At 52.7% G+C, this 27,333-nt stretch overlaps 1 protein-coding gene across 2 annotated transcripts in view; it reads right to left on the bottom strand.

Annotated features, from left to right (window-relative positions):
* The window catches only part of LARS2 (leucyl-tRNA synthetase 2, mitochondrial), a 117,996-nt gene that overhangs the window by 57,338 nt on the left and 33,325 nt on the right, over positions 1-27,333 (bottom strand). The window contains exons 6-7 of one of the 2 annotated variants that reach the window (XM_037030392.1): positions 20,239-20,328; positions 15,737-15,880 (exon numbers count right to left, since the gene is read on the bottom strand). In XM_037030392.1, coding sequence (XP_036886287.1) covers positions 15,737-15,880; positions 20,239-20,328 — 234 coding nt within the window. The remainder of the gene's footprint in view (positions 1-15,736; positions 15,881-20,238; positions 20,329-27,333) is intronic. The other variant, XM_037030393.1, reaches the window with a different exon arrangement.

Here is a 27,333-nt window from a genome sequence, read left to right as displayed (position 1 = left end):
CTCCTGTCCCTGTGGCTGCAGGGACGCTGTGCGGTCGTGACAAACAGCACAGAGCACTTTCTATGCCTGTAACCTGGCTCCCGATCCATTCTCACCAGGACCATCTCTAAACTTTACGATCCAAAAATTTCTCTGGAGGCAGAAACTGTGGATAACGAGCACCATCAAGCTGACCGAACTTTGTCCCCTCCACATGGGACCTCATGAGGACTAGGCACTCGGGGCCTGGGCACACACGCAGCAGGATACGCCAGAGGCCCTCACACGAAGTTCAAATGCACCAGCCCCCCTCACCCATGGGGGTATGCCTGAAACCGGGATGGCACTGAACCCTGTGCCTACTACGTTTTTTCCTATAAACGTTAATTTACAAATCGGGCACAGCAGGAGATGGCCAACAAGAACAATATGCTGAGATAAAAGCTGCGTGAATGTGGGCTCTCTGATAACTGAGACGGCCACCGAGCGACAGCGGCAGGCAGCGCACAGAGTGCTGGGCGAAGGGAGGCCTCGCATCCCAGGCCAGACGGAGTGGGACTGAGCGAGATTCCCTCGAAGACTCGGAACAGCATGGCATCGAAAAACTCATGAATCGCCTATTTCTGGAGTTTTCCAGTTAGCATTTTTCAACCACCTTTGACCACAAGTACAAACCGTGAGAAGGGAAACTGGATGGAGTTGCGGGAAGGGGCGGACACCCCTGGAACCCACAAATGACACCTATTTTGAGGGGTGGCAGAGGGGGTCACTGGCTGGGTAACTGATCAAAGCTCAATGCCAAAAGCCATCTGCACGGAAGAAAGGTGGGGCCTGGGGGTGGAGGGGAGTCAAGGGAAGAGAAAAGCCAGTGGGAAGGGAGGGAGGAAAGGAGCAGAGTGAAGAGGAGCAGGAGATGGGAGAGGGCTGGGCGAAAGGACCACAGCGGGGACGGAGAGTCACCAGGGCTGAGTGGGCATGGAATAAAAGCTCCCAAAAAAAGGGAAAGGAAGGAAAAAGAAGAATTTGAAGACAGAAGCAAGGCAGGTAACGGAGAACTGGTGTGGGTGAGGGAATGGAAACTGAGGAAGGAGGCGCGTCTACAGTGGGCGGTGTGCTAGCAGCTGGAGTGTCTGCCCACGGTCGGGTGCGAGGACCAGCAGCCGTGCTAAAACGCGCGGGCATAGTGCTGCCTGGCCCGTGGCGGGGGAGTCTTCCCGCAGCCCGGCCATCAGCCCCGCCGACAGGCAAAGGGAAGAGGGAACAGGCTACACTGCTGCTAAAATGGGAATCAGACGCGTGTGCGTCAACTGGGGGAAGGATGGCGCTGGAAAGCGCGGTGAGGAGGTCCGGCTGTCCCTGTAACGCAACATCACACCGAGGCTTAATGAAGGGAAGTCCCCTTCCTTCCCGCTGCCAGGGAACCCCAGGATGCGACATGCAGGTGATGGTGGGTCAGCTGGTGATGGTGGGTCAGTTTTAACGCCTGACAGTTTGGCACGGCCTGCCCTTACCCACTCTATGACAACGGAACTGCGTCCTACCAGGAAGGCCTGCCCTGTCTCCCAGGGTAGGGTCAAGGGCATCTGGAGTCGCTGTTTTAAGGAAAATAAAGAACGGACCAACACATGCTAATGTCACAGTGTTCCGGCTTCCTTCGACTGGGAGAGGCTTTCCACAGGAAACATTAAGTCTGTTATGGTTATAAATGCAGCTGTCCGGAAGGACCATTGTGTTTATTTGTGTGAGCGGAAAATGACTTCTGAGGAGGAGGCAGAAGTCCTGCTCCCTCCTACAGAGGAGGGGGGCTTTATTACGCTTCCACTAGAGACCGGCTTTTGGTTTCCCCAAAACACCGCGCCTGCCCCATGGCTTCGGCACACGCTGTGTTCTCACCAGGGAACACCCTTTCTGTGCCCTTCGCGGCAGTGGCTGAGAGAGGCGCCCCTCCTGCTCCTGGCTCCTCCCTTCATCTAGAGGGTTCCTCTCCATCTGCTGGCTCATTTGCCAACAGTCTATGCCCCTGGGAGTCGGGACCATGTCCCCCCACTGTATACGCAGCACCTCCAGTTCCTGGTACACAACGGGCACATTGCATATGGGGAAAAAACGAGTGGACGAGAAACGGGCCTCCTCCCAAAGTAGTGTGGACACCAGCCCTTGTCCCCGCCCTCCCGATAAGGAAGAGGAAGCCAGCCTCTAAACACCTGTGATCACCGCGGCTCTGGCTTCAGCAGACCTGTCCCAGCGGTCATACTGCCGACAGGGGCAGGTGGCCTCGTCCTCCCAGGGCACAGTCAGTAGGGGCCTGGCCCTTCAGTGGGCCCCTCGGTGGCCTTTTGGCTTCACTGGCTTCCCTGCCCTTCCCTCTCAGGGGCCTCAAGGGGCCTCAAGCCCTTGACAGTAGGCGTGCAGTTTCACTTTAAGAGAAAGTTACAAAAGCCCCCTCTGCCACCCCTCAAAATAGACAATCTCAGATTTACTTGGGGGTCTTTAAAAATTACAGTGGTGGCTTTAAGGCAGTGTAAGATCTTGACTCACCAAAAAAAGCTAAGTTATATTCCATTATGTAGTGTATATGTATTTAGTTGGATGTGAATTCTTTGGAAACTAACTGACCACATATATAAAGGGTACATACACTCAGCTAACTCAAATATTTACTTGACTGAAAATAGCACAGTACAACATACAGATGATGTATTATAAAACTGTACATTTGGAACCTGTGTAATTTCATTAACCAATGTCACCTCAATATATTTTAAAAAAAATTTTAAGCCTGTTCTAGCTCTCTCAGACAAATGGTTTCTCTGGGTCATCCCTTCCAGATGGACACAAACTGAACAGGAACCTGCAGAGCCATCCCGCGCCGTACAGTTTAGGAACACCCCAAACCAGGCGGGTGCCCTCAGGAGCACGCCCACACCTTTCTTCCCCATTTCTTTCTCCAGTGTGTTTTTTTCCTCCCTAAGTTCTAAGGGTCCCCCCAAGACGTGCAACCAGGGGAGCAGTGGGCAGCAGCAGCTCATCCTGGGCTGACCCCTGGAACCTGTCCCCAAGGCCCCCCTTTTCTCTGAGCTGAAGTTGCCCAGCCCGAGCTCTCCTGTTGCTTCTTCCATCCTAAACCCTTCCTTGTTTCACTGTCCCAGCTTTGACAAATGTACTCTCAAAAAAATAAATAAATAACAAGAAAAAGAATGTTCAAAACCATGAGAAACACAAAGGAGTTTCTGTTCCTGCCAGCACAGACCCGAAAAGGTGAGCGATCACCCCGGCATCACTTTACCACCAAGGACACGGGTCCCCAGAGGGTCAGCCATCTGCTCAACAGCACTTGGGCTACTTGGAGCCACACCCAACACCGAGGCCTTAGTCCACCACGCAGCCCTCACTGAGCCACTCTGCCCTTCCTCATGACTCTGCTCCCCCCCCCTCCAAGGAACAGCTATCGTCAAGGCTGCCCGCACCCGAGGTCCCTTCTTCCTGGGAGGGAACTGCCAGGTGAGTGAGCAGCAGGGCCTCACCACCAACGGTGGAAGATTGAAAGAGGCTACTGTCCCCACCCCACTCTCCGTCCCCGTCGAAGCTAAACAGTGCAGCTGACCGTAGGCTCAGTAAGTCCTGAGATACCGTGGGGTGACCCAGAAGCACAGGCCTCCTGGGTTAAATGCCGCGTCAGCAGTGAGAGGCAGCAATGGCTTAGCCAGGCCACTCCTGAGACCAGACCCGAGCACTCTTGAGACCAGACCCAAGGCGGTACATGCCTTGNCACTTTACCGCCAAGGACACGGGTCCCCAGAGGGTCAGCCATCTGCTCAACAGCACTTGGGCTACTTGGAGCCACACCCAACACCGAGGCCTTAGTCCACCACGCGGCCCTCACTGAGCCACTCTGCCCTTCCTCATGACTCTGCTCCCCCCCCCTCCAAGGAACAGCTATCGTCAAAGCTGCCCGCACCCAAGGTCCCTTCTTCCTGGGAGGGAACTGCCAGGTGAGTGAGCAGCAGGGCCTCACCACCAACGGTGGAAGATTGAAAGAGGCTACTGTCCCCACCCCACTCTCCGTCCCCGTCGAAGCTAAACAGTGCAGCTGACCGTAGGCTCAGTAAGTCCTGAGATACCGTGGGGTGACCCAGAAGCACAGGCCTCCTGGGTTAAATGCCGCGTCAGCAGTGAGAGGCAGCAATGGCTTAGCCAGGCCACTCCTGAGACCAGACCCGAGCACTCTTGAGACCAGACCCAAGGCGGTACATGCCTTGCTCTCCCGGCTCCTGCCTGAGCCCAGTTCCCATCCAGCTGGGGACAACCCGACTGATCCTCTTCCGGTCAATTCCTTCTGCCTTAAGGGAAGCAGAGTAAGTCCAGGTGGTTTGCAAACAAGTTTCCTAACCACTCCCCATGAGTTCAAGAAGTCAGCACCCTACCCCGGTGTGCGGTGTGCGGTGTGCGTCTGCATTAGCTGAAACTATACCGTCCTGATGCTGTAACAGAAGTGTAAAATCATAACCATACTGATTACATAGTAGTATAATAACAATACAGTCTATAAATAAGTCATTAATCTCCTAATAAAACTGTGCATTCTAGAAAGCCTTTCAATTTACGGAGCAGTTTAGGGCACAGACGTGTACCTGGTGCGTGAGAAACTCCGTGAGTGACCCATGGCTTTTCCCCTCCAATGATCGACGAACGGCATTTAACTCCCCAGCAAACCCACGTGCGTCTCTCCACCAGGAAAACCCGTATCACGCAATGTGACGAGCAGCTCCATCTCCCGATCCATCCTCTCCTGCCACAGAAGCAGCAGGGTCCCGTGCAGACGGCACCTCAGCCCCACCCCATTCACTGAGCCGAAGTCACAAGCCCTCTCAATGAGATTTTCTCTAGATTGCATCTGAAGGCTGGAATATTTCTTGGGGAGGTGCTTTGCTTAAAATATTCAGACTCAGTGAGGACAAAAGATTCAAAGAGCACGAAGTGTGACTATTTTGATATGCTAATCACAAAGGGGAGGAAAAACCCTCCTGCTTAATACCTTACCAAGTCGATGAGCATTTTTAAACACCAAAAGCAATTAAAAAATAAACCAAAGGAAGTCGACCTTTTGAGAACAACCCAGCAAGCCCTTTCTCGTTCTGGCTGAACAATGGACATCATTCGGGGCTGACTTTTGACGGAGGCCTGCAGCACCAGCAGCAGCAGCTCTGCAGGGCCCCTCGAGCAAGCGCAGTGAGTGTTTCCGGCCCACCATGGTTCAGTCTAGAGCGCCATTTTTGTTTGTTTGTTTATTTGTTTTAGGTTTTTGCTGAGATTGCAGCCCTCTTTTTGGGGGGGAGTGTGGCAATGACGGTGATAGTACATGGTATGCATCTCATTTCACGCCCTTACATTGGGCAACAATAGGCAGTGGCGCCCTCCCCCATCCTCACCAGCCTCGATTTACGGAGACCTCACTGGTTCGCGGAACGCAGAAACCTGGGCGGGTGGTGGGTTTTGAGACTTTTTTTTTGAAGGGCTATAAAACCCCTTTTCAAATAAAACCTGAGGGAACCCGATATGGAAGAGCTGGGAGCTGAGCAACTCTGGGAGGCGCCCTGCTCTCTCTCCTGGGCCCTTTCTAGCAACTCCAAGGCTCGGAAACAACTCGGAGACCTCCAATTTCTCCAATTCCCCTCGTTTAATTAATGAAACAAATGCCTCACTCACCCAAGTCAACGGCAGCCCCAATATCATGCATCACCCAGACCTGACGGTTCTGGGACCACCGTGGTCGGTTTCCTGGTCTCAGTTTCCTGGCTGAAGGGAAAGGAGGGTACCGGGTAGAGGGCAGCAAAAAGGAAAAAACTGGGACAACAGTAAAGGCATACTCGATAACATGCACACTTAAAAAATGATACATTTTGGAAGACCTTGGTTGAAAAATTAGGCGAACTAAGAAGTCCAGACCTTTTAGAACAGGTGGATTCATTAGCCACCGAGGGGGCAGCTGCGAAGGCAGTACCGGGGAGCCGGACACAGAGCCAGGAGCGGGAGACAGGATGGAAGAGACAAGAGTTAATAAGATTTAATTACAATGGTCACCCTTTAAAAAGCTGAACACTTAGCCTACTCCAAATCACTGTGATTTGATTAGCAATTACTTTTTAATTATAATTTGTATATTTTTCTCTAAAACTTTTTCTTGTTGCCAGCATTTCTTTATTCCTCTTTACAAAATCATTTCAGGGCAATCGCTCCAAAGACAGTGTACACTTGAGTCCAAATAAAGGAAAACTGAATCTGAAGACAGTAAAATGTTGAAAAATCTAGATGTCCCTTCTGGAATATTCCAGAGAAATCGACCTTCTGTCTCATCCTCGTCTCATTCTCCTGCATGGAGTTACGCACGAGGATTCACCGACACATTAAAAATCTCATCTGGCAGGGTGTGCACCTCCCTCCGATGGCCCTACGCTCCTCTCTCTTCTGAAATGTGCCGTGTATGTCTAGCAAATCCATAGGCTGCGGCGCCTCTGTGCAAACCACTGATTTACACACACAGTTGTGCTGTCCACCAGGGCCGGTGCCAGTGCCCGTGCTGTGAACCCAGACGGGAGACAATCACCTGTGAGCCAGGCATCCTGCTAACGAGGTGTGACCAGTCAACCAGGCTCGGACTCGAGGAACTGTGGAACGGCAAAGACGAAAGGAGGAGTGGCAGCACCAGGCCCCACACAGGGCAGCTCGGCATCTCCGAGCCCCGCGCACCTGCTCTTCAACTGCTGCCCAATCGCCAGGAAGAAGGCAGTGCTTTCTAGGTGCGACCATCACAGCGGCCCCGTGGGCCCTCGCTGAGGGAGAGGACGTGGTACAAGGGGCCTGGAGAGGTCAGTGGCAGCTCACCTCTGCTTCTCCAAGCATCCGTGCGCTGACGATGGCCATGCTGCCAGTCTTCCCCTCCTTTCCGACCCAGGGACCCACCTCTCAGCAGCAAAAACTGTGCTAATTCCACTCACTTCCAAGCGATGGTGAGCACCCTCCAAACGATGCAGAAGACAGAGGCCAAGCTCTCCTAACGACAGAGCCTCTTGTCTAAGGAGTCAGCCTCCGACTCCCAGAGGCTGCCCGCATCATCTCCCCGCCCCTGGGGCCACGGGGCAGAAGACAGGCTGTGGCTACACCCGACGGGGGTGGGAGGGAGAAGTGAAATGGCCACAGCATGGACACCATACTCGGCCCAACCTGCAGCACTAGGGGCCTTCACCTGAAAAGGCAGCTTTGTTCCGGGAAGGAACAGAATGGACACAGCAGCGCCAGGGGACGTTCTGCTCAATTACCTCCAGGCTGGAAGCCTGCCTATAAATTTAAAACTTGCAAGAGTATAAAAGCATCCCTTTCCAAGACTCTGAGGTCGGAAGGTGCATTCATAAATGTCAATATAACCCTGCTATTAGGCTGTGTGGTTTTATGATTATCAAAATGACAAAAATGATCATGGAAAATGTAGAAAAGACAATTACGCAAATCAAGCTAAGCACCCAGGGAGGCCACCGTTAGTGTTTTGCTCTTTATCTTCTATCCTCCTTATTCTCAGCTTCCACTGATTCCAAGACACACATTCTCCCCACAAACTCTGAAACTGGGACGTGTCTTACAGTCAGCGGTGTCTTTGACTGACAGCATTTTTCTTTCTCACTGGGGCGTAACATCTAAAACCAATGGTGTGTTAGGGCCTGGCGGGGTGGCTCGGTCGGTTAGAGCATCATCCCTATACACCAAGGTTCCGAGTTTGATCCTAGGTCAGGGCACGCACAACAACCACCCAATGAATGCATAAATAAGCAGAACAAAGCGATGCCTCTTTCTCTTTCTCTAAAAAAAAAGTCAATGAAAAACTTTTTTAAAAAGAAAAAAATGGTGTATTAGACATGATCAAATATAGTAGGACTGTGTGTACTTGTGAATACATTTTCACATCGTTAAGATCATGCTGTTAGTATCTTCTTTTTTACTAGTGTCTGCATTTTACCAGGGTTCATAACTTATTACAGCCCTAGAAAGGATCAAATCTCTATTATAAGGTAAACTGAGATTTAGAATTAGCTACCTGGAATAGTAAGCAAAATACACAGAGAAATGGGAAGATACTGTGGAAAACTGGCCCTTCCTATTAGATAACACATTTTGAAAACCAAACACCATGGCAGGGAGATGTATGTATCTGCTAACGACAGTTAGTTTCCTGAACAGCAGTGAAGCCACGGACTGGTTCAGGCTCTGGTCACCACCCCCAGGCAGCTGGGCTCCGAAGGCCCAAGGTAAGAGCGGGGCATTGGAGCAGGGAATAAAGATGCCCAACACGACCCAGCTCCAGTCCCGAAAGGCCGGCAAGCCCATCCCATGAGGGATGGACTCGAAGACCTCTCATCGCCACACTTCCCAGTGCCTGGCCATCTGTGCCCTCTCCGCGTCCCGCTCACACTCCCTAGCTTGCTAATGTGCTGCCCTCCTGCAACACGGAGACTGTCTGCCTTCTGCACGAGATTCTCGCAAGTGCTTGGTTGCTTGGGAACCAGCCTGGGAGAGCAGGTGGAAAGAACGCAGGTCTGGGACTGGCGTGGGGGTCCCAGTCACACAACGGAGGGTGGGCCAGGTTAGTCATTTGTTAAGGACCCCTCAAGCTGGCAACTGGCTCCCCCATCTCATCTAGGCAGTGGGAAGGGGACAGGATGTGTGCTGCTTAAAATAAAGCAACAACTAATTTTTTTAAAATATGTAAATCAAGCTATCATGCTGTATGCCTTAAATTTACAGTGATGGGGGAGGGGGATCAGGACAACTGTAATAGCATAATCAATAAAATATAATTAAAATATATGTAGGTAAATCAAGCTATCATGCTGTATGCCTTAAAATAAAGCAACACCTTATCCCTTTACTTTGTTTTTAGACAGCAGATTGACTTTGTAACTTCAAGCAGAAATAAAGGCAGGGATTTAAATGCCTGAGGGACCTTGGGCTAATCGTGGGGAGTCCTGCTCACATTGCCCCAAGTTTCTTCTAGCTTTAAAATTCAAATGAGCCCCTAAGCTAGAGGTTCACTGGGGACACTCACTAGCGCCCCCTAGCACACTCAGGGGTCCCCCCTCCCCCAACAAGGTGCTAACACCTGTTCTGCCCGTTGAGGCCCAGGCACGCAGACCGCACGCAGACCGTACGCAGACGTGAGCAGGCTCTGGTGTGTGTGTTCTGCAGGCAAGCAGGAGGCCCTGCATTTAGGGAGAAGAAATCTAATCGTCAGAGTCACCTAGCAGACCCAGAGGTTTCTAAATCCCAGAGCCGGGCCCAGCCCTGCACCAGCTCTGGGGAACTATTCCAGGCAGAAGCTCCCTCTGAGGCCTGCTCAGGGGGCACGTCTGCTGGCTGGGGCTGGGGCTGCGGACACCCTGAGCCCTACCTGCAGCCTTCTGCTGGCCTGGGATGTGCTGGGAACCATCACCTCAAGTCCACTACTTTCCTTTAGCCTCTGCCCTCCCACTCTGTCCACTCCCACCCATACAACTTGAGGGGTGGGCACGGCTTCCCCTGAGCCTCTTGGACCACCCCGAGGAGGGCCGAGAGGTCAGGAGCAGATGGAAGGTGGAGAAATGAGTTTAACCCTAGGCTAAGCAGAGGAAAGATCCTGGAGAGGCAGGTTCAAAAAGGAATACAGTAGGTAAGATATTATGTAAGAAGGGGCAGAACATCAGGATTCATTAGCTTTGTGCGACAGGGAGTCAAAACCAGATTAATTAGCTTTGTGGGGACGGCAGCAGCCTGCTGTTTCTAGAAGAGGCAGGGATTCCGGCAGGAAGCTCACTCAGAGGGTGGGTCCAAGTGCATGTCCGAGAGTGCCAGCCGAGCCCAGAGCTGTGCAGGCAGGAGCTCTCTACCAGTCAGTAGTTATCATGCATTTCTACAAGTGGGGAAGCATAAGGCCACCCCTAGCCCAGAGGGACCACAGGGGGATATGGTGGAGATGAAGGCAGTATTAGCTTTAAAGCCACGGGGCTTTCAAGAGGAAACCCTGGCGGTAGATTAAGCCGAGCATGACCTCCATGAAATCTGGCCCTGGCGCAAGTCCTCACCAGTTTATCCCAACAGCCCTGCAGACAAGCCGACAACTTGCTAGCAAACCGTTCTCACTCGCGCAGGTCTCAGAAACTCTGCCTCCTCAGCCAGCACCTCACTTGCTCGCACACACGCGCAGGCCTCCCACTGTGCACACAGAAGGAGGTATGGACCAAGGGGCTTCCTTGGAGACAGGAGGCAGGGTGGGGCGCAGGTGTCCCCTCACTTACCAATCCCTCTGCAAAGCTTTCCGGGCAGCGCAGGGGTGACTTGGTTGCTGTTACAGGGAGGCCCTTCCTGGCACTACCTGAGAGCCAGCCTCTGTTCTGGGGCCAAGGGAGGGTCTGAGACAGCTGGGGCCAGTTTCCGGGAGACGGCCAGATGCTGGCATGAGCTACTCCGGGCCCCAGGACTGGAAGGAGGCTGCCCAGGGGCCTTGTTCCAGGGTGCAAGGGACTCTCAGGGCCCCAGGGCACGACCTGGAGGCTGGCCCAGGGGCACCGCTGTTTCTCTGTGGCTCCTGCCGCCCCAGCCTCCTCTTTGCCTCCCCAAAGAGCTGTCATGAACCTCACTTCCCTTTTTCCACCATCTCTCCAGCCCCACATTTTCACTCCTTGCAGGCCCACACAAGAATAATGCATTCTCGTGAAGGCACCTCTACTCCACCTGCAAGGTCACAGGTAAAATCAGGGAGGAAGGCACCGGTGCGGGGGACACTGGAAACAGGGGATATTACTTCCCATCCCCCCGACTTCGTGGTTGCCCATCTGCTTCCCGCCAGCAGATTTCTACTTGGAAATACGTGTGAAGCATGGAGTTTCCACCTGTCTGGAGGGAAACAGAACGCACCCTGACTTCCACCTCATCCTCGGTGATACCTCCAGATCCCTGGGCAGACGTGGGGCTCCTCCCAGTCACCTCCCACGCACTCTCCCGCAGTGTGACGGTGATCCCACTGGGCTGTGAGTGCCCACAAATGCCACTGTCTCCCACATCAGCCTCCAACCTCCATAAAAGTAGGGACCTCAACTCTTCTCTGTGTTCTTAGCACCTAGCCCAGGGGTCTGGCCAGGTGCTTGGTGACATAGAGGACAGAGCAAGCGAAGTCAGACGACCTAAGGAGTGCACAGGGACTGCCCGTTAACAGTGCCGTCACCTCTTTCCAGTGTGTGCCTCAGTTTCCTCATCTGTAAAATGGGGAGAACAGGGGGACCTGCCCTCAAAGGGCTAATGTGAGGGGTAAGTGAGAGGGAAGGCCTGAGTGCTGATCAGATAGGGGCAAGCAGGAAGGAAGTGAAAGCGACCATGGGCTTCGCCAGGGGATTCCTGAGAATGTGGTGACCATAACCACCAACGTGGATCTGACTGACGCCCTCGGGGTGTAGTTACATCCATCTTGACACTGAGAGGGGCCCAGGAACAGCGCCCAGCAGCGGGGGTCCTGCGAGGACTCAGCCTCTGGGGGCTACCAGAGGCAGCCACAGAAACCAAAACTGGGGTCTGTCAGAAGAGTTCAAAGGGGAAGCTGTCTCCGTCTCGCCTTCCCCTTGCCACCCTGCTGTCAGGAACTGGGCGCTGGTTCCATGGGACTTTTGCTTGCTGCATGTAAGTCTCCCACCGCCCCCCCCCAGGGCCGCCCACGGGGCTCCACCCACACACCTCTGCCAAGACTAATTCCTGTTCCTCAGATGCCGCTCTGCAAGTCTCCTTGTTCACAGAGCCTGCGGCTGAAAGCACTTTTAATGCTGCACAGAGCAAACAAGCCAAGGAACGCTGGGGGGCAGGCAGGGGAGGGGAGGAAAAAATCAAAGACATCACAGAATAGCCTCAATAAAGGGAATTTTATCTTTCAGGGCTCCCTGTGATTTTCACACCAGGCATCGTCTTTATGATTTGGAAGTGACGTGAATGAAAGAAGGCTTCTCCACAGCCCTGCTCCCAAGGAGACCACCAGCTGAACCTCACAGATGCAAGCACAAAGCTCCAAAGACAACTGTGGGAGGCACAGCTCACCAGCCATCCCAGCACCCATGCCCTTCCTCCCAGCACCCACTTCCTCTTCCCCAAGCCATCTTTTCAACTGTAGAGGTTAAAAATCCCGAGCCTGCTTTCCTGGTCTTCCTTGACGCTGGGAATGACACATGACAAAACACTGGACTTCTGCTGGGGGTTGCCAAGAAAGTTCTCACTTTCCAGATAAAAGACACAGTCACCCTGCTCCTGCTGTTTTTTTTCTGTCATGAATGGAACTCTGATGTCTGGAGCTGCAGCAGCCACTTTGCAACCATGAGGCAGGAAGGACAGGCCAAGACAACCACTGAAATGCCAACTCAGAGCCTTATCCCAGTCCAGTCCAGCAACTGCAACTTCTTGTGTAGGAAAAGTAACTTCTCACTTGTTTAACTTGGGTTTTCAGTTACTTGTAGCTGAAAGCATTGCTAACTGATTCAATATCTCACCCTTACATACATATAGCCTATAATTATAGATATTATAATCTTCTTTGAGGCTTCAGACCCACTTTTCCAAGTGCCCATTATTTGCACATCTCTACCCAAATGCCTCGTGGCCACTGCAAACTGAAGGGTCGGGACCACGTCTCCTCCAGCACGCCCTCTCCCAGGAAGCTGCTTCATCACCCACTTGGTGTCCAAGCCAGGGCCCTTCTTGCTGACATCGTCCCCTACACACGCTCATCTAGTGGATCACCACGTGCTACAGGTTTCCCTGCACTACTCCCTGCAGAGTCTAAGTCACACGTGCCCGAAACACTGCAGCAGGCTCCACACGGGTCTCTCGGACCCACATTCGCCCCACCCACAGGGGTTCACGAAAACACCTCTCTGAGCAGGCCACCCCTCCCTCAGGATCCTGTCGCAGTTCCCCACGCCCCCCTGATAAAGGGCAAATTCCTTAAGAACGCAAAGGCTCTGCCGGACCCAGCCCCTCCCCAGCGCCCCAGCTTCCCTGGCCCTGCCATGAGTCTCTTCCCTCGGCTCACAGTTTCCGCGACACTGACATTCTTTCGGCTTCTCAAAGTTGTCATGTAGACGTCTGCTTTCGGGCCACCACACATGATGGGTCCTTATTGGGGGGTGCGCCCCTCTAGCTTTATGGCCTACTTTACCCTTCCTCGTCTCTCTGCCTCCCAAACAGTGAATTCCCTGTTTCAGACGTTCTATAATTTTCAGTTCTGGATTTCCAGTGTGCTTCGTTTTAATAGTTTCCATTTCTCTTCAGAGATTCCCCATCTGTTCACTCATTATGACCACCTATTCCTTTATGTTCCAGATTGTTGATATAATAAATGACTCTGGCTTTATCTCCTAATTCCAATTCTGAGTCATCTCAGGACCTATTTCCACTGGGCTGCCTTTTTTGTTCTTCTTGACTAAGGATCACAATGTCCTGATTCTCGGCAAGTCCCATAACTTTTTATTACAGGCTGATCACCACAGATGAGACCAACCTTGCAGGGAGTCCGAATGATGCTGTCTTCCTTCAAAGGTGTTGGATTTTGTTCTGAAAGTCCTTTGTGAAGCTATCAGGCTCATTTTATTTATTAAGGGGAGTCTATGTCCTCAGTCCTAGGGTACTCTCTGTGTGTCTAATATGTGGCTCCAGGGTGTCGCCTGCGCACTTTCGGCTGGGCCACAGCTCCGAGGTCTGAGTGAGGGCCCCGGTATCTCTGTGCTCCCCCCGGCCCAGTCCATGGCAATCATTCCCTACTCAGCCCCCTGGAGTCTTGCTTTGTGCGGCCCTCAGCCAAGAACCTGCAGTGAACACAGATTCCTGCCCACCCCCCACCCTCCCCGACTCCCTCTTCCTCTGGTTTTCAGGGCAAACCAAGTGCTGACCTCCAAAGACCGATTTTTCAATAAATCTGCACAGGAGTTCAGCAAGCACCAAGCAAGTCACCATGGTAACTAGCATCTCCGATGAGCAGCTGAGAACTCACCGCTGACAATTTAGAGAATAACGCCCCTCAGTCAGGCTATCACATTTCCAACCTGAGGCGGAGGTCGGAACAAAGAGCCAATTAGGTGGCTTTACCATGAGGAGCCCCGAGTCCGTCCCTGTGACAGACCCGGACCACTGTGGGCAGGCAGGGGCTCCCACTGCCTGGGATGTTCCAAAGAGCAACGCCCTCAGCTTTGTCCTCCTCGACTGGTCTCTCCGTCTCACCGGGAATGTAAAAGGAGCAGGCACCGTACTAACAAGCTCTAATGAGTGGTTTTCCAAATCTACGTGCTATTCTCAGCTCCATTCTGAATAGGGTGATAATGGGAAAACAGCCTCATTTAAGGGGTGTCTTCTGAGTGAGAAACTCGGGGGTCGTACGTCCAACATGGCGCTGGCGCTGCGAGCTGAGGTGCTGCCGTTGGAACCAGCAGTTTTGTGGCGATCAGAGGGTATTTTAACTCTGTGCTTCCTTCGCATCCAAGCGCCGTATTACATCTGACCCGAAGTCCATTTCGGTCCGGCGCCCTAACTCCGACAGTGTGGCCAATGGTTACTGCGGGAGGGCACAGATATCCCTCTTTCAGTGACCACGGCAGGGAGAACCACCACGGCGGGTCGCCGGCAGCCTTCGGGATGCTTTTACCTTCCCAGACCCTGTATGTGCCCAGTTTGAGGCCAGTGAACACACAGATCATGAGATGGTTGTGAGAAGGGTCCCGATTCCATCCAATCATCTCTCTCTCTGGAGTTTCGAGGAGCGATCCCTCAATTCCAGACCCTGAAACTCGGAGCTCGAAGGACACCCCGCACGGGGCANGTGACCACGACAGGGAGAACCACCACGGTGGGTCGCCGGCAGCCTTCGGGATGCTTTTACCTTCCCAGACCCTGTATGTGCCCAGTTTGAGGCCAGTGAACACACAGATCATGAGATGGTTGTGAGAAGGGTCCCGATTCCATCCAATCATCTCTCTCTCTGGAGTTTCGAGGAGCGATCCCTCAATTCCAGACCCTGAAACTCGGAGCTCGAAGGACACCCCGCACGGGGCAGCCCTGGCACTCCCAGAACAGGCTCGCTGCCCAGGCGGGTGCTTCTGATTTTAGGCGAGCCCCCTCTTTCTGTGGTTGGCTTTGCCGCGGATCTCTGAACACACAGAGCCAGAGAGATAGCACCTTAACGGGTCGTTATAGCACCTTAACGACCTCTCTGGTCCCTCCCTCTCCCTTTACTGATGAGGAAACTGAGGCCCCGGGATTCACGCCAGCGGACGCCGTTAATCAGTGACGCAAGAGGGTTAACGTCCGGAGCCCTCACTGGGGCGTTCCCTCCCGGAGACCGGCCCTCCTTCGCTCCTTCTGGGTGGTCTGCTCTGGGCCTTCTGCAGTGCTGCTCTGTCTTGCTGACGGTCTTACTAGAGCCACACGGATGGAGAGGCTTACCTCCATTCTAGCCTGACTGCTCACTGATTGTGGATAAAGCCGTCTGGTTTGTGGCCTGCAGGGCAGCACGGTGGCTGAATATGAACGATGACGGGCCACCCTGAACTGAGTGACCTGAGGTCCGTGTGCTTCCTGTCTGTGCACCCAGGGTTCCAAGAGCCCTTCCTGGAGCCCCACCCCCATGAGGCTCTCCAGGGCCCGAGGGACCTTGGTGGGGCTGCCAACACGCACGGCACTGGTGGGGAGCCTCCGGGCCGATACTCACCTTCGCATAAGCTGTTGTCTTAATGAACCACTGTCTGAGGTACTTCTGTTCGACCTTTGCTCCAGAACGCCACGAACAGCCGTGTTCGTCCACCTGCTCATTGGCGAGCACCGTGTGGTCCACCGGGTCCCAGTTAACCAAGGCCTGTTACCATTTGTGGGAGAAAATGGTACAATCGGTGAGTGTGCGGAAGCGTCACTTCAAGGCTCTCACCTGGGAGAGGCCCGCAAACCCTACATCCCTGCTCAGAGACTGAGGCCCCCCCACCCCCACCCCGCAGTGTCGCCTGTCAACAAGGCTTTGCGGTGCACGTGAATCGTTTCATGGGGCCAAGAGAACCTGTAACGGCAACCACTGTGAGTGTCTCTCCATAGAGCTCTGCGTCACATCTACCCTCCCTTAGAATAAAAACCTCTGCCGTCGACACTCATTCCTTTACTGCCTTTGGTTACAGCTCAGTACAAAGAAGGAAACAAGCACAGAGGCCTGTTTGGGCGCTAAAATATCCCAGTGTTAACAGTGTTTTTAAATTTTAATTTTAATAAGCAAATCTGATTAAGGGATTATGCTAAATGTCATCTCTTCTCCCCCGCCCCCACCCACCGCAATCCTCTCCGTGCCCTTGTCTGCACCCCCAAAGCTGACCTGTATGCCTTGGCCTCTGCCCAGGTTCAGAAGACAGCAGCACCAGCTTCCTCCCAGCTGGGCAAGGATGCACTCTCCGTGCCTGCCGGCAGGCCCCTCTTTGCCACAGCTCCCGCCCTCCCAGTTCTGGGAACTGCTCCCCATCTGCGCCCCCTCACCCAGGGTGCCTGACTGCCCCTGCAGGTGTCCAGAAACTCTGCACAGAAAAGGGCCCTGTATTGCACGGCTCCTCTCCATGGTGCCCTCTCTTTTCTGCCGGGACCTTTAGTGATCCAGAGACAGATTGAAAAATCACAAGAACAGTCGGGGTAGAGGACAGGCTGACCCATCCGTGCACTGTGACCTCACGACTGAAAAGTAAAGTATCCACCAAAAAGTTTACGCTCATGAGGACTGGAGCTGGGGTGGGAAAGACGCACAAGGAATGATTTTCTCCCTCAATCTAAGGCCCCACACGGCCTTGAATCCATAAATAAATAGAGATCAAATAGAAACGAAAGTACCTTAGACATAAAAACTTCAGGCTAAGAAACCAAGGGTGATTCCCTCATTTATTATTATTGCTCATCTTAGGGGGTGGGAGGGTTACCGCTTAAAAAGAGCCGAGTCTGGTTTAGTGTTGTGCAAACTTCTTTCAAGAGGCAGCCCTCCCGCAACCCTCCCCGTCCTGAAAACACCCACACAGAACTAAAGCCGTACAAAACACAAAGAGGCGGAGAAAAGCCCCACAGGCCACACCTGTGCCTCCCACCCGCTGCGAACCTCAGAGGATAAGGGAGAAGCCAATACTCAATACTGCAGAGTGCAAAAACAAACAAGACTTTATTTTCTTATCAACATTTCCATATGGCCTGGCCTCTCTCCGGCTCCAGGTTACAAACGGCAATCGGGAGGATGTGTTCCTAAGAGGTTTACACATTATAATAAATCTCTGGTGTTGAATGAAAGAGAAATAAAAGCAAGACACAATAGCAATTTTTTCCCCCAGTGAACGTCTCTGGGGAAAAGGAAAAACACCAAAGCAAACAGCATCTCAGATCAAAGATGCATCAGCTGTGAGAACCCACTCTCCTTTCTTCCCACGATGAGGCTCCATCTCAAGCACAGACAAGCGAGGCCCAGGCTCAGTGTTTCTGCAGGGGGTTAGCCCAGGGGTGGCCAAGGTGCAGGGGTCCCCGGAGGCCCGCGGAACACAGCACATGCAGCACCTCAAAGCCCCGGAGCTGCTCCCCGGAGCCCTTTCTCAGGTATAACGGTCTCTACCGCGCAGCTGCCCTCGGCGCCAGGCCTTCCCTTCACCACAGTCCTGGATTTCACGTGTGAACAGATGCTCCGATGGACCCGATTTCCAAGCAAGCACAGCCTTGCTACATGGATGTTTCTGGACAACCTCACCGCCTGCAGTCGTGTCCCCGGCTGCCATGGGTGATCTCCATCACCGCCTGAAGCCAGCCCCAGGCTCCTCTGCACTAACTAGCCCTACTGGTGAGACACGGCCTCACCGGTAAAATTTTGAAATCAGCCTTCGATCAACACTGAAGCCATTAAAACCCCTGCAGACACACTGAGCTCCAGCCCACTCACTCCATTGCCCGCTCCACAGAAGTTATCAGGCAACTTCGCAGAGTGAGCCACGTGCCAAGTGAGAAAATGTCCCCACTGTTCAGGGCAAAACATCAGGAGTGACCTTTCCTGTCTGATTGACGTAGCGGAAGCTTTTAGAAAGCATTTTGGAAATGCAGACCACAACACCAACGGGCTCTCAGAGGCACAGGAGAGGACAGGCTGCACGGTGGGTGCTGGTGGCAGTGCCGTCCTTGCTCTGGGCTCAGCAGTGCTGCTCCCCACGACAGCCCTGCCCCCGAGGGCCTACTGTGCCACACCTCACCCCTTCTCACCTCATCTTCCTCTTCCCGTGGGCTCTCTCCCTCCTTGCCTCCTGGGCCTTGCCCTGCACACAGGACACCAGCCCCTTCTAGATCACACCCTCCATTGCATGCTTTTGTCTCCTGGCCAGTGCACTGTCCCCAGGCCTTTGGCTCCTCTCCAGCATTTTCCTTGCTTCTTCGTCCTCGAGCTCTGCCCTGCTACCACCGAAGACCGTTTCTGAGTGCACTGTCAGGCGGCTTCAGGTTACAGACAGCTGGTAACCTACGTGATTTAGGGGTTGATTTTCTCAGTCTATTAGCTTTTTTTCTTGGCAAAAGCACGCTTAATTACGGAACACCACATAGGTCTTATTAAAGAATCTAATTCTCAAAATCAATATTGCTCCATTCCATCCGGAAGAGGCCTCAACTGGACGGAGTCCAAGGGAAGGTGGGGCGTTCCCACGGCTACCACCACCAGCTTCCGGAGCCTCGAGGGGCACAGTGGGAGAGGCCATGGCACCCAGCGTGCCCTGCAGTGTGCCTCCTGGGGACAAGGCCGCACTGCAGATCTAGCTGTGTTATTCTTTTCAAATTTTTATTTATTTATTTTTAGGGAGAGGGGAAGGGAGGGAGAAAAACATGGGTGTGAGAAAGATACATTGATCAGTTGCCTCTCACACGCCCCCAGCTGGGGCCCCGGCCCACAACCCAGGCGTGTGCCCTGACTGGGAATCAAGCTGGAGATCTCTCCGTTCGCAGGCCAGCACACAATCCACTGAGCTACACCGGCCAGGGGTAGCTATGCTATTTTTATGTTGTCAAGGTTTAAAGCACTTTTCTTTGATTCTGAAATTCAAGTTGAGCCTTCTGCATTCGTCTCTACATTGAATCTAAAGCACTGCAAACTTAAAACATAACCATTATGTAAGAGCTGTTCACTGTAAGACCAGGCAGCGTGATGTGACCCAGAGAAGAGGAAACGTAATTCTACGTCGTTAAATCCCTCCGGTCGAAGGAGAACGTCTTTTCTACTTGTTACCTGTGAATTTTCTAGACCAGGGTTGTCCAGAATGTGCTGTGATGATGGCCATGTTCTAGATCTGTGATGTCCAATATGAGCTGGCAGCACATGACTGAGGACCCCAACCTTCCATATTAATTCATCTTAATTACTTTAAACTTAAATGTGGCCCTGACCGACATGGCTCAGTGGGTTAAGCGTTGCCCCGCACACTGAAAGACCACAGGTTCGATTCCCAGTCAGGGCACATGCCTGGGTTAGGGGTGTGTGAGAGGCAGCAAATTGATGTTTCTCTTGCACATGGATGTTTCCCCCACCTTTTCCCCTCCCTTCACCTCTCTCTTAAAATTAATATAATCTTTAAAACAAAAATCAACACCACATGCACTAGTGGCTAGAGTTAACAGCGCAGTTCTAGGCCACCCTATGACCCCGCCCCCTGCAACTGCCTCAGTCATGCCTGCCATCAGTGAGCTCCTGCCACACAAGCACCTCCAGGTCTTGGGGGGCCGCTATGTGCAGGCACTGGGACAGTCGTTTCAGCATCACCTCTGTCTTCCCAAGCCCCTGCAAGGAAGAAGTCACCACCCCCTCAGCAGACAAAGCGCAGCAATTCCTGGAGGTGGCATCCTGTGGGGGAAGGTGGGGGGGAGCTGAGCGAGCTGCCTCCCGGGAGGCCTGCATCCCTCCTTCACCTCCTGCTCCGTCCCAGAGCAGGCACCAGACCCGGTGACGGCTGGGCCCTTGAGGGTGAAGGGCCAAGCCCTGTCCTGGGGGCGCCCCACTAAGCCAGGCAGTAGCTGCTGCCTGGGTCTGCGGTGACGGGTGTCATGAACTTGAGGCAGTGTTCATTTTCACAGCTGCTGTGCAAACAGGGCTGATTTGTTTCTCATCTAACAACAATGTGTTCTAAGAAGAGGGAGGAAATGGACAAAGTCTTTTAAGCACAGCTAACTTGAACTTACCTCCTTCTGATAGGCCAGTCCAGCGTCATAGAGTTTGATAAAGAGGTACTGGGTCCATTTGTAGTAATCTGGTAAACACGTAGTAATTTCCTGCCAAAGAGGGGGGCGGAGTCATTTGTTGGCCACTGTAACACATCCCTCCATGAGACGCACGCATCAGCCTTGCAATCCATTTCTGAAACGCAATCACACTGCAAACATTCGACCACCCTAGGAGATCTTCCCCCTGCTTGTAAAGGGGAGAGAGGGAAGGGAAGAGAGGCATCGCAGAAACGCCACCATCCCAGAGGATGTTGAGCGACGAGAAAAGCAACCTGAAGTCTTCCACACACCACCTCCCTCCACCCATACAGTTCACGGGCGGACTGCCAGGCACTGCACAACGTTGGGCACTGCCGCTTCCTGTCAGCACCAACATACTGGAGGCCGCAAAGCTGATTCACGATGGTCCCTCATTCTGACAGCACTCACAAACTCCAAGCGGAAGATCTGCCTGCTTCCCCAGGACCCTCACCTGAAACCAGACCCTGGGTCTCCACGCAGAATGTGCCTGGGAGCCCCTTCAGACTTGCGACACCCTACTCACGCCGTTCATGATCCAGGACGCTGCCTGCTTAGGGAAACCCACTAAAAATGTGATCGGATGTCAAACTTTGTCGGTGAGAAATCACCGGGCGTGTATTCCCAAGCCTAAATGGAAGCTTCCCAAAATTTACTTTCTGTCCTGAAAACACATTTGCTATAGAATCTTTAAAAACAGATTATTGATCAACCAACCTCTAAAGTTTATTTTTATTTATTTACTTTATTTTCTGTATATTTTTACTTTTACGTTTTTACTGCATTTTCCCATAACCATCTTTCGACTCCATCCCACCCCTGCAATCACGCCCTCCTGCCCGTGTCCGTAAGTTCTTTCTTTTTTGCTCAATCCCTTTACCCCCCGCACCTCCCCAGAGCAGTCAGATTGCTCTCTCATTTGTAAAAACATTTTTTTCTCTTTTTTATTGTTGTTCAAGTACAGTTGTCTCCATTTTCCTCCCACCACTCCCCCAAACAAATTTTTTAAAAATCCTCATCTGAGGACATTTTTTTTCATTGGTTTTCGAGAAAGAAGAAGGTATGGGGGGGGGAGAGATAAGCATCGATGTGAGAGAGAAACACTGATTGGTTGCCTCCTGTATGCGCCCCAACTAGGGACCAAGACATGTGCCCTGACAAGGGATCGAACCCGCAGCCTTTCGGTTTCCGGGATGCTGCTCCAACCAACTGAGCCACACTGGCCAGGGCCCAAGCTGTAAGGTCTAGTCGATAAAGTCCTGTAATCGCAAAGACCTCCACACTCACACTGCTTCTTTTCCAGTTCTCTTCTTCACAAAACAGCTAACGGAGGACTGGACGTAGGCCCAGGTACACCCCATGCGATTCCATGTGTTAAGGACTACTGCAAGAAGTCCCACTTCTCCGACAAGAGCAAACCACGCAGCCTTTCTTCCGAGGACTGAGGGAGGACAGCAGGTGTGGCAGGAGCGGAGCCGGGGCCTGCGAGGCCCGTGGGGCTCCCAGGGGGCCGTGTCTCTAATGTGAGATTCTTACGCATTATGCCCTTTGACATGCTGACTAATGAAAAGAGCAGAGTAGTAACTCCCAGAAAACAAAGCACTCTGACCACCAGCACCACAGCCCACCCCCACCCTGCAAGGCCGAGAGCGAACACGCAGCCTGTCTAGCAGCTTTGCCCACACTGCGGCTGTCCGCGCCCCCCGCCCCCCCCCCCGGCCCCCAGCGGCCCCATGCAGTGCTGGGGCCAGGAAGCTGTGCCAAATGCATGCGAGATGCCCGGCCTGCGGGAGCTTCGTGCACAAAGCACTCTGCCAGCTCCCCCAAACCCCCAAATGCATCCTCTTCCCTCAATCTTTCCCTCACCAGCCACCCCTCCCCCGAGGGCAGACAAACAACTCATTTCCCTCAGACTCCAGACAAGCAACGGAAGAGCTTGCACTTCTAAAGACAGCCAGGCAGAGGCGACACTTGCTGTTTCTTTCACCTTGTTCCCCGCTGCCTGCCCAGGTCCTGGCACAGCGAGGCACCCGAAATTACTGTTGAGTGAAGAATAAACTAAATAGACGCAGGGACTCTCAAGTGTTGCATCCCACTGGTATCCCTCATGTAGGCTCCACAAACTAAACTAATTTCATTAACTAAACCGGGAGCATCGTAAGTCCCGGAGATGAGCCAGGATAGGGAACAGGAGACTTTGGTAACAATGTTCCCAGACCTTGTTACTGTGGACATGTTTGCTTTTTGAAATTCTTATTCATTAGAAGTTTAATGAAATGTATCAAGCAAATATGAAAAAAATGGCAGTCATTAAATTTAGGAGATGACAGTTCTGTTTTCTCTGTTTTTCTGTATATTTAAGTTTTTCATAATAATGTATCAAAATACTTCTAATAAATATGTGTGTGTATGTATATATATATGTATATATAAAATACATGCATATATTATAGGCAGGTATGTGTTTCCTCAGCCCTGAATCTGCTTCCATAGATTGAGAGTAAAAATAACACAGCACTAGAATAGCATTATTATCTTCACCTAGGTTTATGGTTTTGAAATCACTTTCACCTAAAATAGAAGAAAGATGATAAATCCAGGCTGGGGGAGAAAAGAGATGGCTGTCCAGCCAAGCATGAACCTACTTTCGGGCCGCCGAGAAGGCAGGGGTGCCCTCCCTGGGGGCAGCCTTCTCCGGGAGCATCCTCTCCAGGGTGTGCCGAGCGAGGGCAACTGCAGCCCCTCCCCCCACCCGCCTTCACACTTGGGTCTGACCTGTGCTTTTACATGGGGTTTCTGCGTGTCATTTGAAGAAAAGTTTCATCGGCTGCTGCGAGTACAGCTTGAAAGCCAGTGCTCCAGGACCATTACTGTGCCCCCGACCGTGGAGGAGAGAATGTCCCGTGATGTGGCTGCAGCTGGACCTGAGAGCCGGACCTGGGCCGGAAGGCCAGAGGGCTCTGTGCAACCCCTTCCAGGCTGTCTCACCCAAATGGACGTTCATTCTGATGTGAGTCGCACCCCTCCCCCACCTCCTGCAACGGACCCATTCCTGCAACAGGCTTCTGTCCCAACCTGGTGGAGTGCCTGCTAGCATTCACGCAGGGGGACCTGTGCCTGTTGCCCCTTTGCCCTGTGGAATCCTTTGGTGCCTGTCAAGCAGCTCAAGGACCCATGTATTTCCTTGAGCGGCCACCCAAGACTTGTCCTGTATGTGGGTTTCCTTTAATAAACTCCACTGATCACCAGCAGGAGTGGCTGCTTCTGACTTCGGTCTCTCCCACCCTCCCTGACGGAGGCACTTTCCACCAGTCCTGGCGGCTCTCCCTGGGTCTGCGTGTACGAAGGCCAATGGCGTTACTTTGGTGCATTTTCAACACAAGTGCCGGTGTCGCCTGCCCAGAGGAAGCTGGGAGTGCTCCTGCCTGCTTACTTCCATCTGCTGCACCCCCCCAGCCCCGTGGGGGCCCTCCGTGTCATCCACCCTGTGAAGGAACGGCCTCACATGCTGTGAGGCCCCCAGGAGTCCAACCTCATGGGAACCACAAAGGGAGCAGTGGGGAGAGACCCCACTCAGAAACCCATGTCCTGAAAATATCAGAGAACACTTCCAGAACCTTCCTTGATCTGTTGATTAAAAAAAAAAAAAGAAAGAACAAGAAGCTATTTCTAGTCTTCTAATACTTCACCTCAGTAAAAATCACCAACATCTTTCTGGAATTAAAACACTTAAAAGCTTTAGCTTTAGTCTGGCTAGAAACTGAGACCCCCTTTTCGCATTTTCACTGGGAGCTACTCACCTACAACCCTGCTCTGCAGACGAGGGCCTTCCGGGGCTTCAACACCCACAAAGACGCTACCAGCCCTGCTGCCACTGTTCTCGTCAAGCAGGATTCTCAGGAGAAAAACCTTTGCTCCTCAAGGACGTCTGGCAATACCTGGAGACGTTTCTGTTTGCCACAGCTGTGTGTGGGAGGGTGTTACCGATGAGTAAAGGCTAGGGGCGCTGCTAACTCCCCACAATGTACCAGACGGCCTCCAGAACAAAAAGTCATCCAAGTTCAGTGGTGCCGAGGGGAGAACGCTGCCCTGTGGGTTTCGACCTGTTTCCTGCAAGTCTGCAACCGCAGGCCGGTTAGGGAGCCAAGCAGCTTTCTGGTAGGCACTCCGTGGAAAGGGACTAAACGTCCTTGGGAAAGTAGAAATGCCAGCCGATTCACCTGGGGTTCCCTTCTCCAGCCAGCGCGGCCCGTCCCTGTTGAGCACACGGTGCAGGGCACTCCCTGCCAGAGGAGACACCGCTCATCCCCTCTCACCGCTTACCCCCCCCAAACATGGGGACCCACCCGAGGAGAGACCCGGCAAGTGTGCGGGCGCAGGCAGACTCCGCTCTGCAACTCGGGTGTGCATGCAGAATGCTACTGCCCAGGACTGAGTGATTGGTTTGACTCTCTAAATTTTAAATCATTTAATATGCCTCCAAGCAGCTGTCTGGCTTGGAAAACCTGTAATAAATTTCACATAATAAATTTCTCATTTCGAACTTAGAGAGGTGTACTGTTTCTCCTGAGAAAACATCAGTTTACCCCCTTCCATGGAGAGGTTGTTGACCACATACGTGTTGAAAGACCATCTGCTGGAATCCGGCCCCCAACAGCCACATGTCCTGACCCCGCCCTGCCTGCACCCCAGGGGAGCCTGAGGCCTGTGGAGTGGGGAGTCCTACCCCCAAGTGGAGCGACAGCACCAATGTGGGAAGAATGCTGAGTCAAACTGGGCTGTTTACCGGGTCCCAAAATCCCTTTTCATTCCTGCGCTTTCCTTTCCCTGATTTCCAAATAAGCTGACACCTACATCACCGCACCCTTAAACCACAGGTGGCAGACACAAGGCCCTCGGGCTGAATCCGGCCCTCCAGCTTGTTTCATCTGGTCAGGCACCTTGTTTCTACCCAGCAGCTATGCCAAGTTCATTGCTCCTAGTTAAGGACTAGTTACATGTATACAGTCCTAAAATTACATTCGGTCCTTTGAAGGCAACCACAAGTCTGATGTGGCCCCTGGTGAAAGTCAGTTTGATGCTTTAAAACAAAAAGTCAGGTAACTCAAAGTCATAGCTGTAAAATCAGTTTAGCCCACACCCACGGAGATCCATAGAAAAGGGTCAACTTTTCTACCCCCCGGAGCCCTAGAGAGCATAAAGACCTACCTGCCGGGGACCAAATTTACACACCTGTGACCTCGGCTGGAATCACTCCTCCTCACTGCAATTTCCCTTCTACAATACCGGGTTTCTAGCATGAAAAATACGTTGCACATTCACAGTCACACGCAGAGCCCAACACAGAGGGCGAGCTCGCTCAGAACACAAGGTGAGGCTCAACACATCGGCCTTTGAGACCCACCACACACGCCTCCCACCTGAGAGGGCCCCTGTGCAGACACACGTCACAGTGTATGAAAGGCGTGTACTAGGCATACAGAGGGATCAGCGGTGCCCCTCCCCTTGACTCGAGTGCGTTATGGGTGACCGAGCTGGTTTCGTCATCAGGCCACTCAAAGAGGTGAGCGAGGGGCCACTGTGAGGCTCCTGGGACAAGCCGGGAGGGAGAGGAAAGGACTCGGGTAGAGCAAGCCTACTATCACCGTCCCTGACCAGGAAGCCACTTTCAGGCTGAAAACCGATGGTGCTTCCAACAGAAAGACCAAGACACAGGACCAGACGGAATTCCACACCAGGCTGCTCCCAGCAGCCGCAGGTGGCCCGGCACCACAGGGAGAGCCAGCCAGGTTGTCTCCGGCCCTTGGCGTCCACTCCGGCAGCCCTGAGCTGAGTCTCCCTTCTCAGCCCCGCTGCCCCTCGGACAGTCACCAGCACCAGATCACAGAACCGCTGACGTCACTCAAAGCCACATGTGTCTTCTTCGCCCTCAACACCACACTATTCAGGATAGCTGTCAGAATCTCACGAAATGACACAATAAAAACCTGAAGCAACGTGTTTATCAAGTCAGTCATTCCGCAGCCCTGCGAGCTGCAGTCTACACCTCGGGAGAGAGGTGAGGCACCCCCGTGCATCACAGTGCCCAGGGACAAGGCCCCGCATCCCCCACGCATCAGCCTCCCCACCAGCCTCCTGCCTTCACAACCGCCAATCCTGGAAGCAGACGAGATGGGTTCTCACACACCTCAGGTTCTCACACACCTCGGGCAAAAAAAAAACAAAAAACCAACGGTCTTTTGTAACGTGCATTTTTTGTCATTTGCTCTTTATTGCACTGCAAATGTATTGTAATGACCTTGCTTTCTATACCCGGTCTGGGTTCTCTAATTCTAAAGGAGAGCGGCTCAGAAGCTCAGTGCGGCTCCAAGGCCAGAGGAGCCAGCCTCAGGATTCATATGGTGCAACACAGAAAGAAATTACATATCCAGTCCGCGTCCGGTGCCCCCAGCCCTGTGCGGGAGCACTGAAAGAAGGAACAGGAAGGCTCCCGGAAAATCTGCCAGATGGGGCAGCCTGGCCCCCACGCTGAGTCCTACAAACCCTCAGCGCTCCCTCTGCTTGCAGGCTGGGATGCGGCTGTAAAAGTTACTGTGCCCGGCTGGATGGAGGGGAGCCAAGGGAGAAAAACCGGGCCAACTGTAATAGCATAAACAAGTAAAGTATTTAAATTAAAAAAAAGTGACTGGCACCCAGGTCTCACTGCACCCCCAAGAATTTCACATGCAGCCAGGGTGCAGACCTACCCTTGACTTTCCACAGAATGGAAAGAATTCTTTCCAGAACCTAGAATGCTAGGTAAAAAAGAGCCAATATATAGACGAATACTGGGCGACACTGACCATGAGTGTTTTTTTTTTAATTGTGAAAGATGGTCTGAACTTCACTGATTTTGAACTCGAGGAGTCTACCGAGAGCTTCACAGCTCTTGAAAACTGATCAGCGTCAAAGGAAGAAGAAAACGACAGAGAAGTCTTCAAATACCCTTGGCATATGCACCTCAGGCCCCACTGAGAGGGGCTTCATTTGTTCCAA

Source organism: Sturnira hondurensis, unplaced genomic scaffold, assembly GCF_014824575.4.
Source record: "Sturnira hondurensis isolate 20B ecotype Veracruz unplaced genomic scaffold, ASM1482457v3 Scaffold0020787, whole genome shotgun sequence".
Classification (NCBI taxonomy): Eukaryota; Metazoa; Chordata; class Mammalia; order Chiroptera; family Phyllostomidae; genus Sturnira; species Sturnira hondurensis.
Note: the sequence above shows the minus strand (reverse complement) of the source record. Positions and strands in the feature narration are given on the sequence as shown.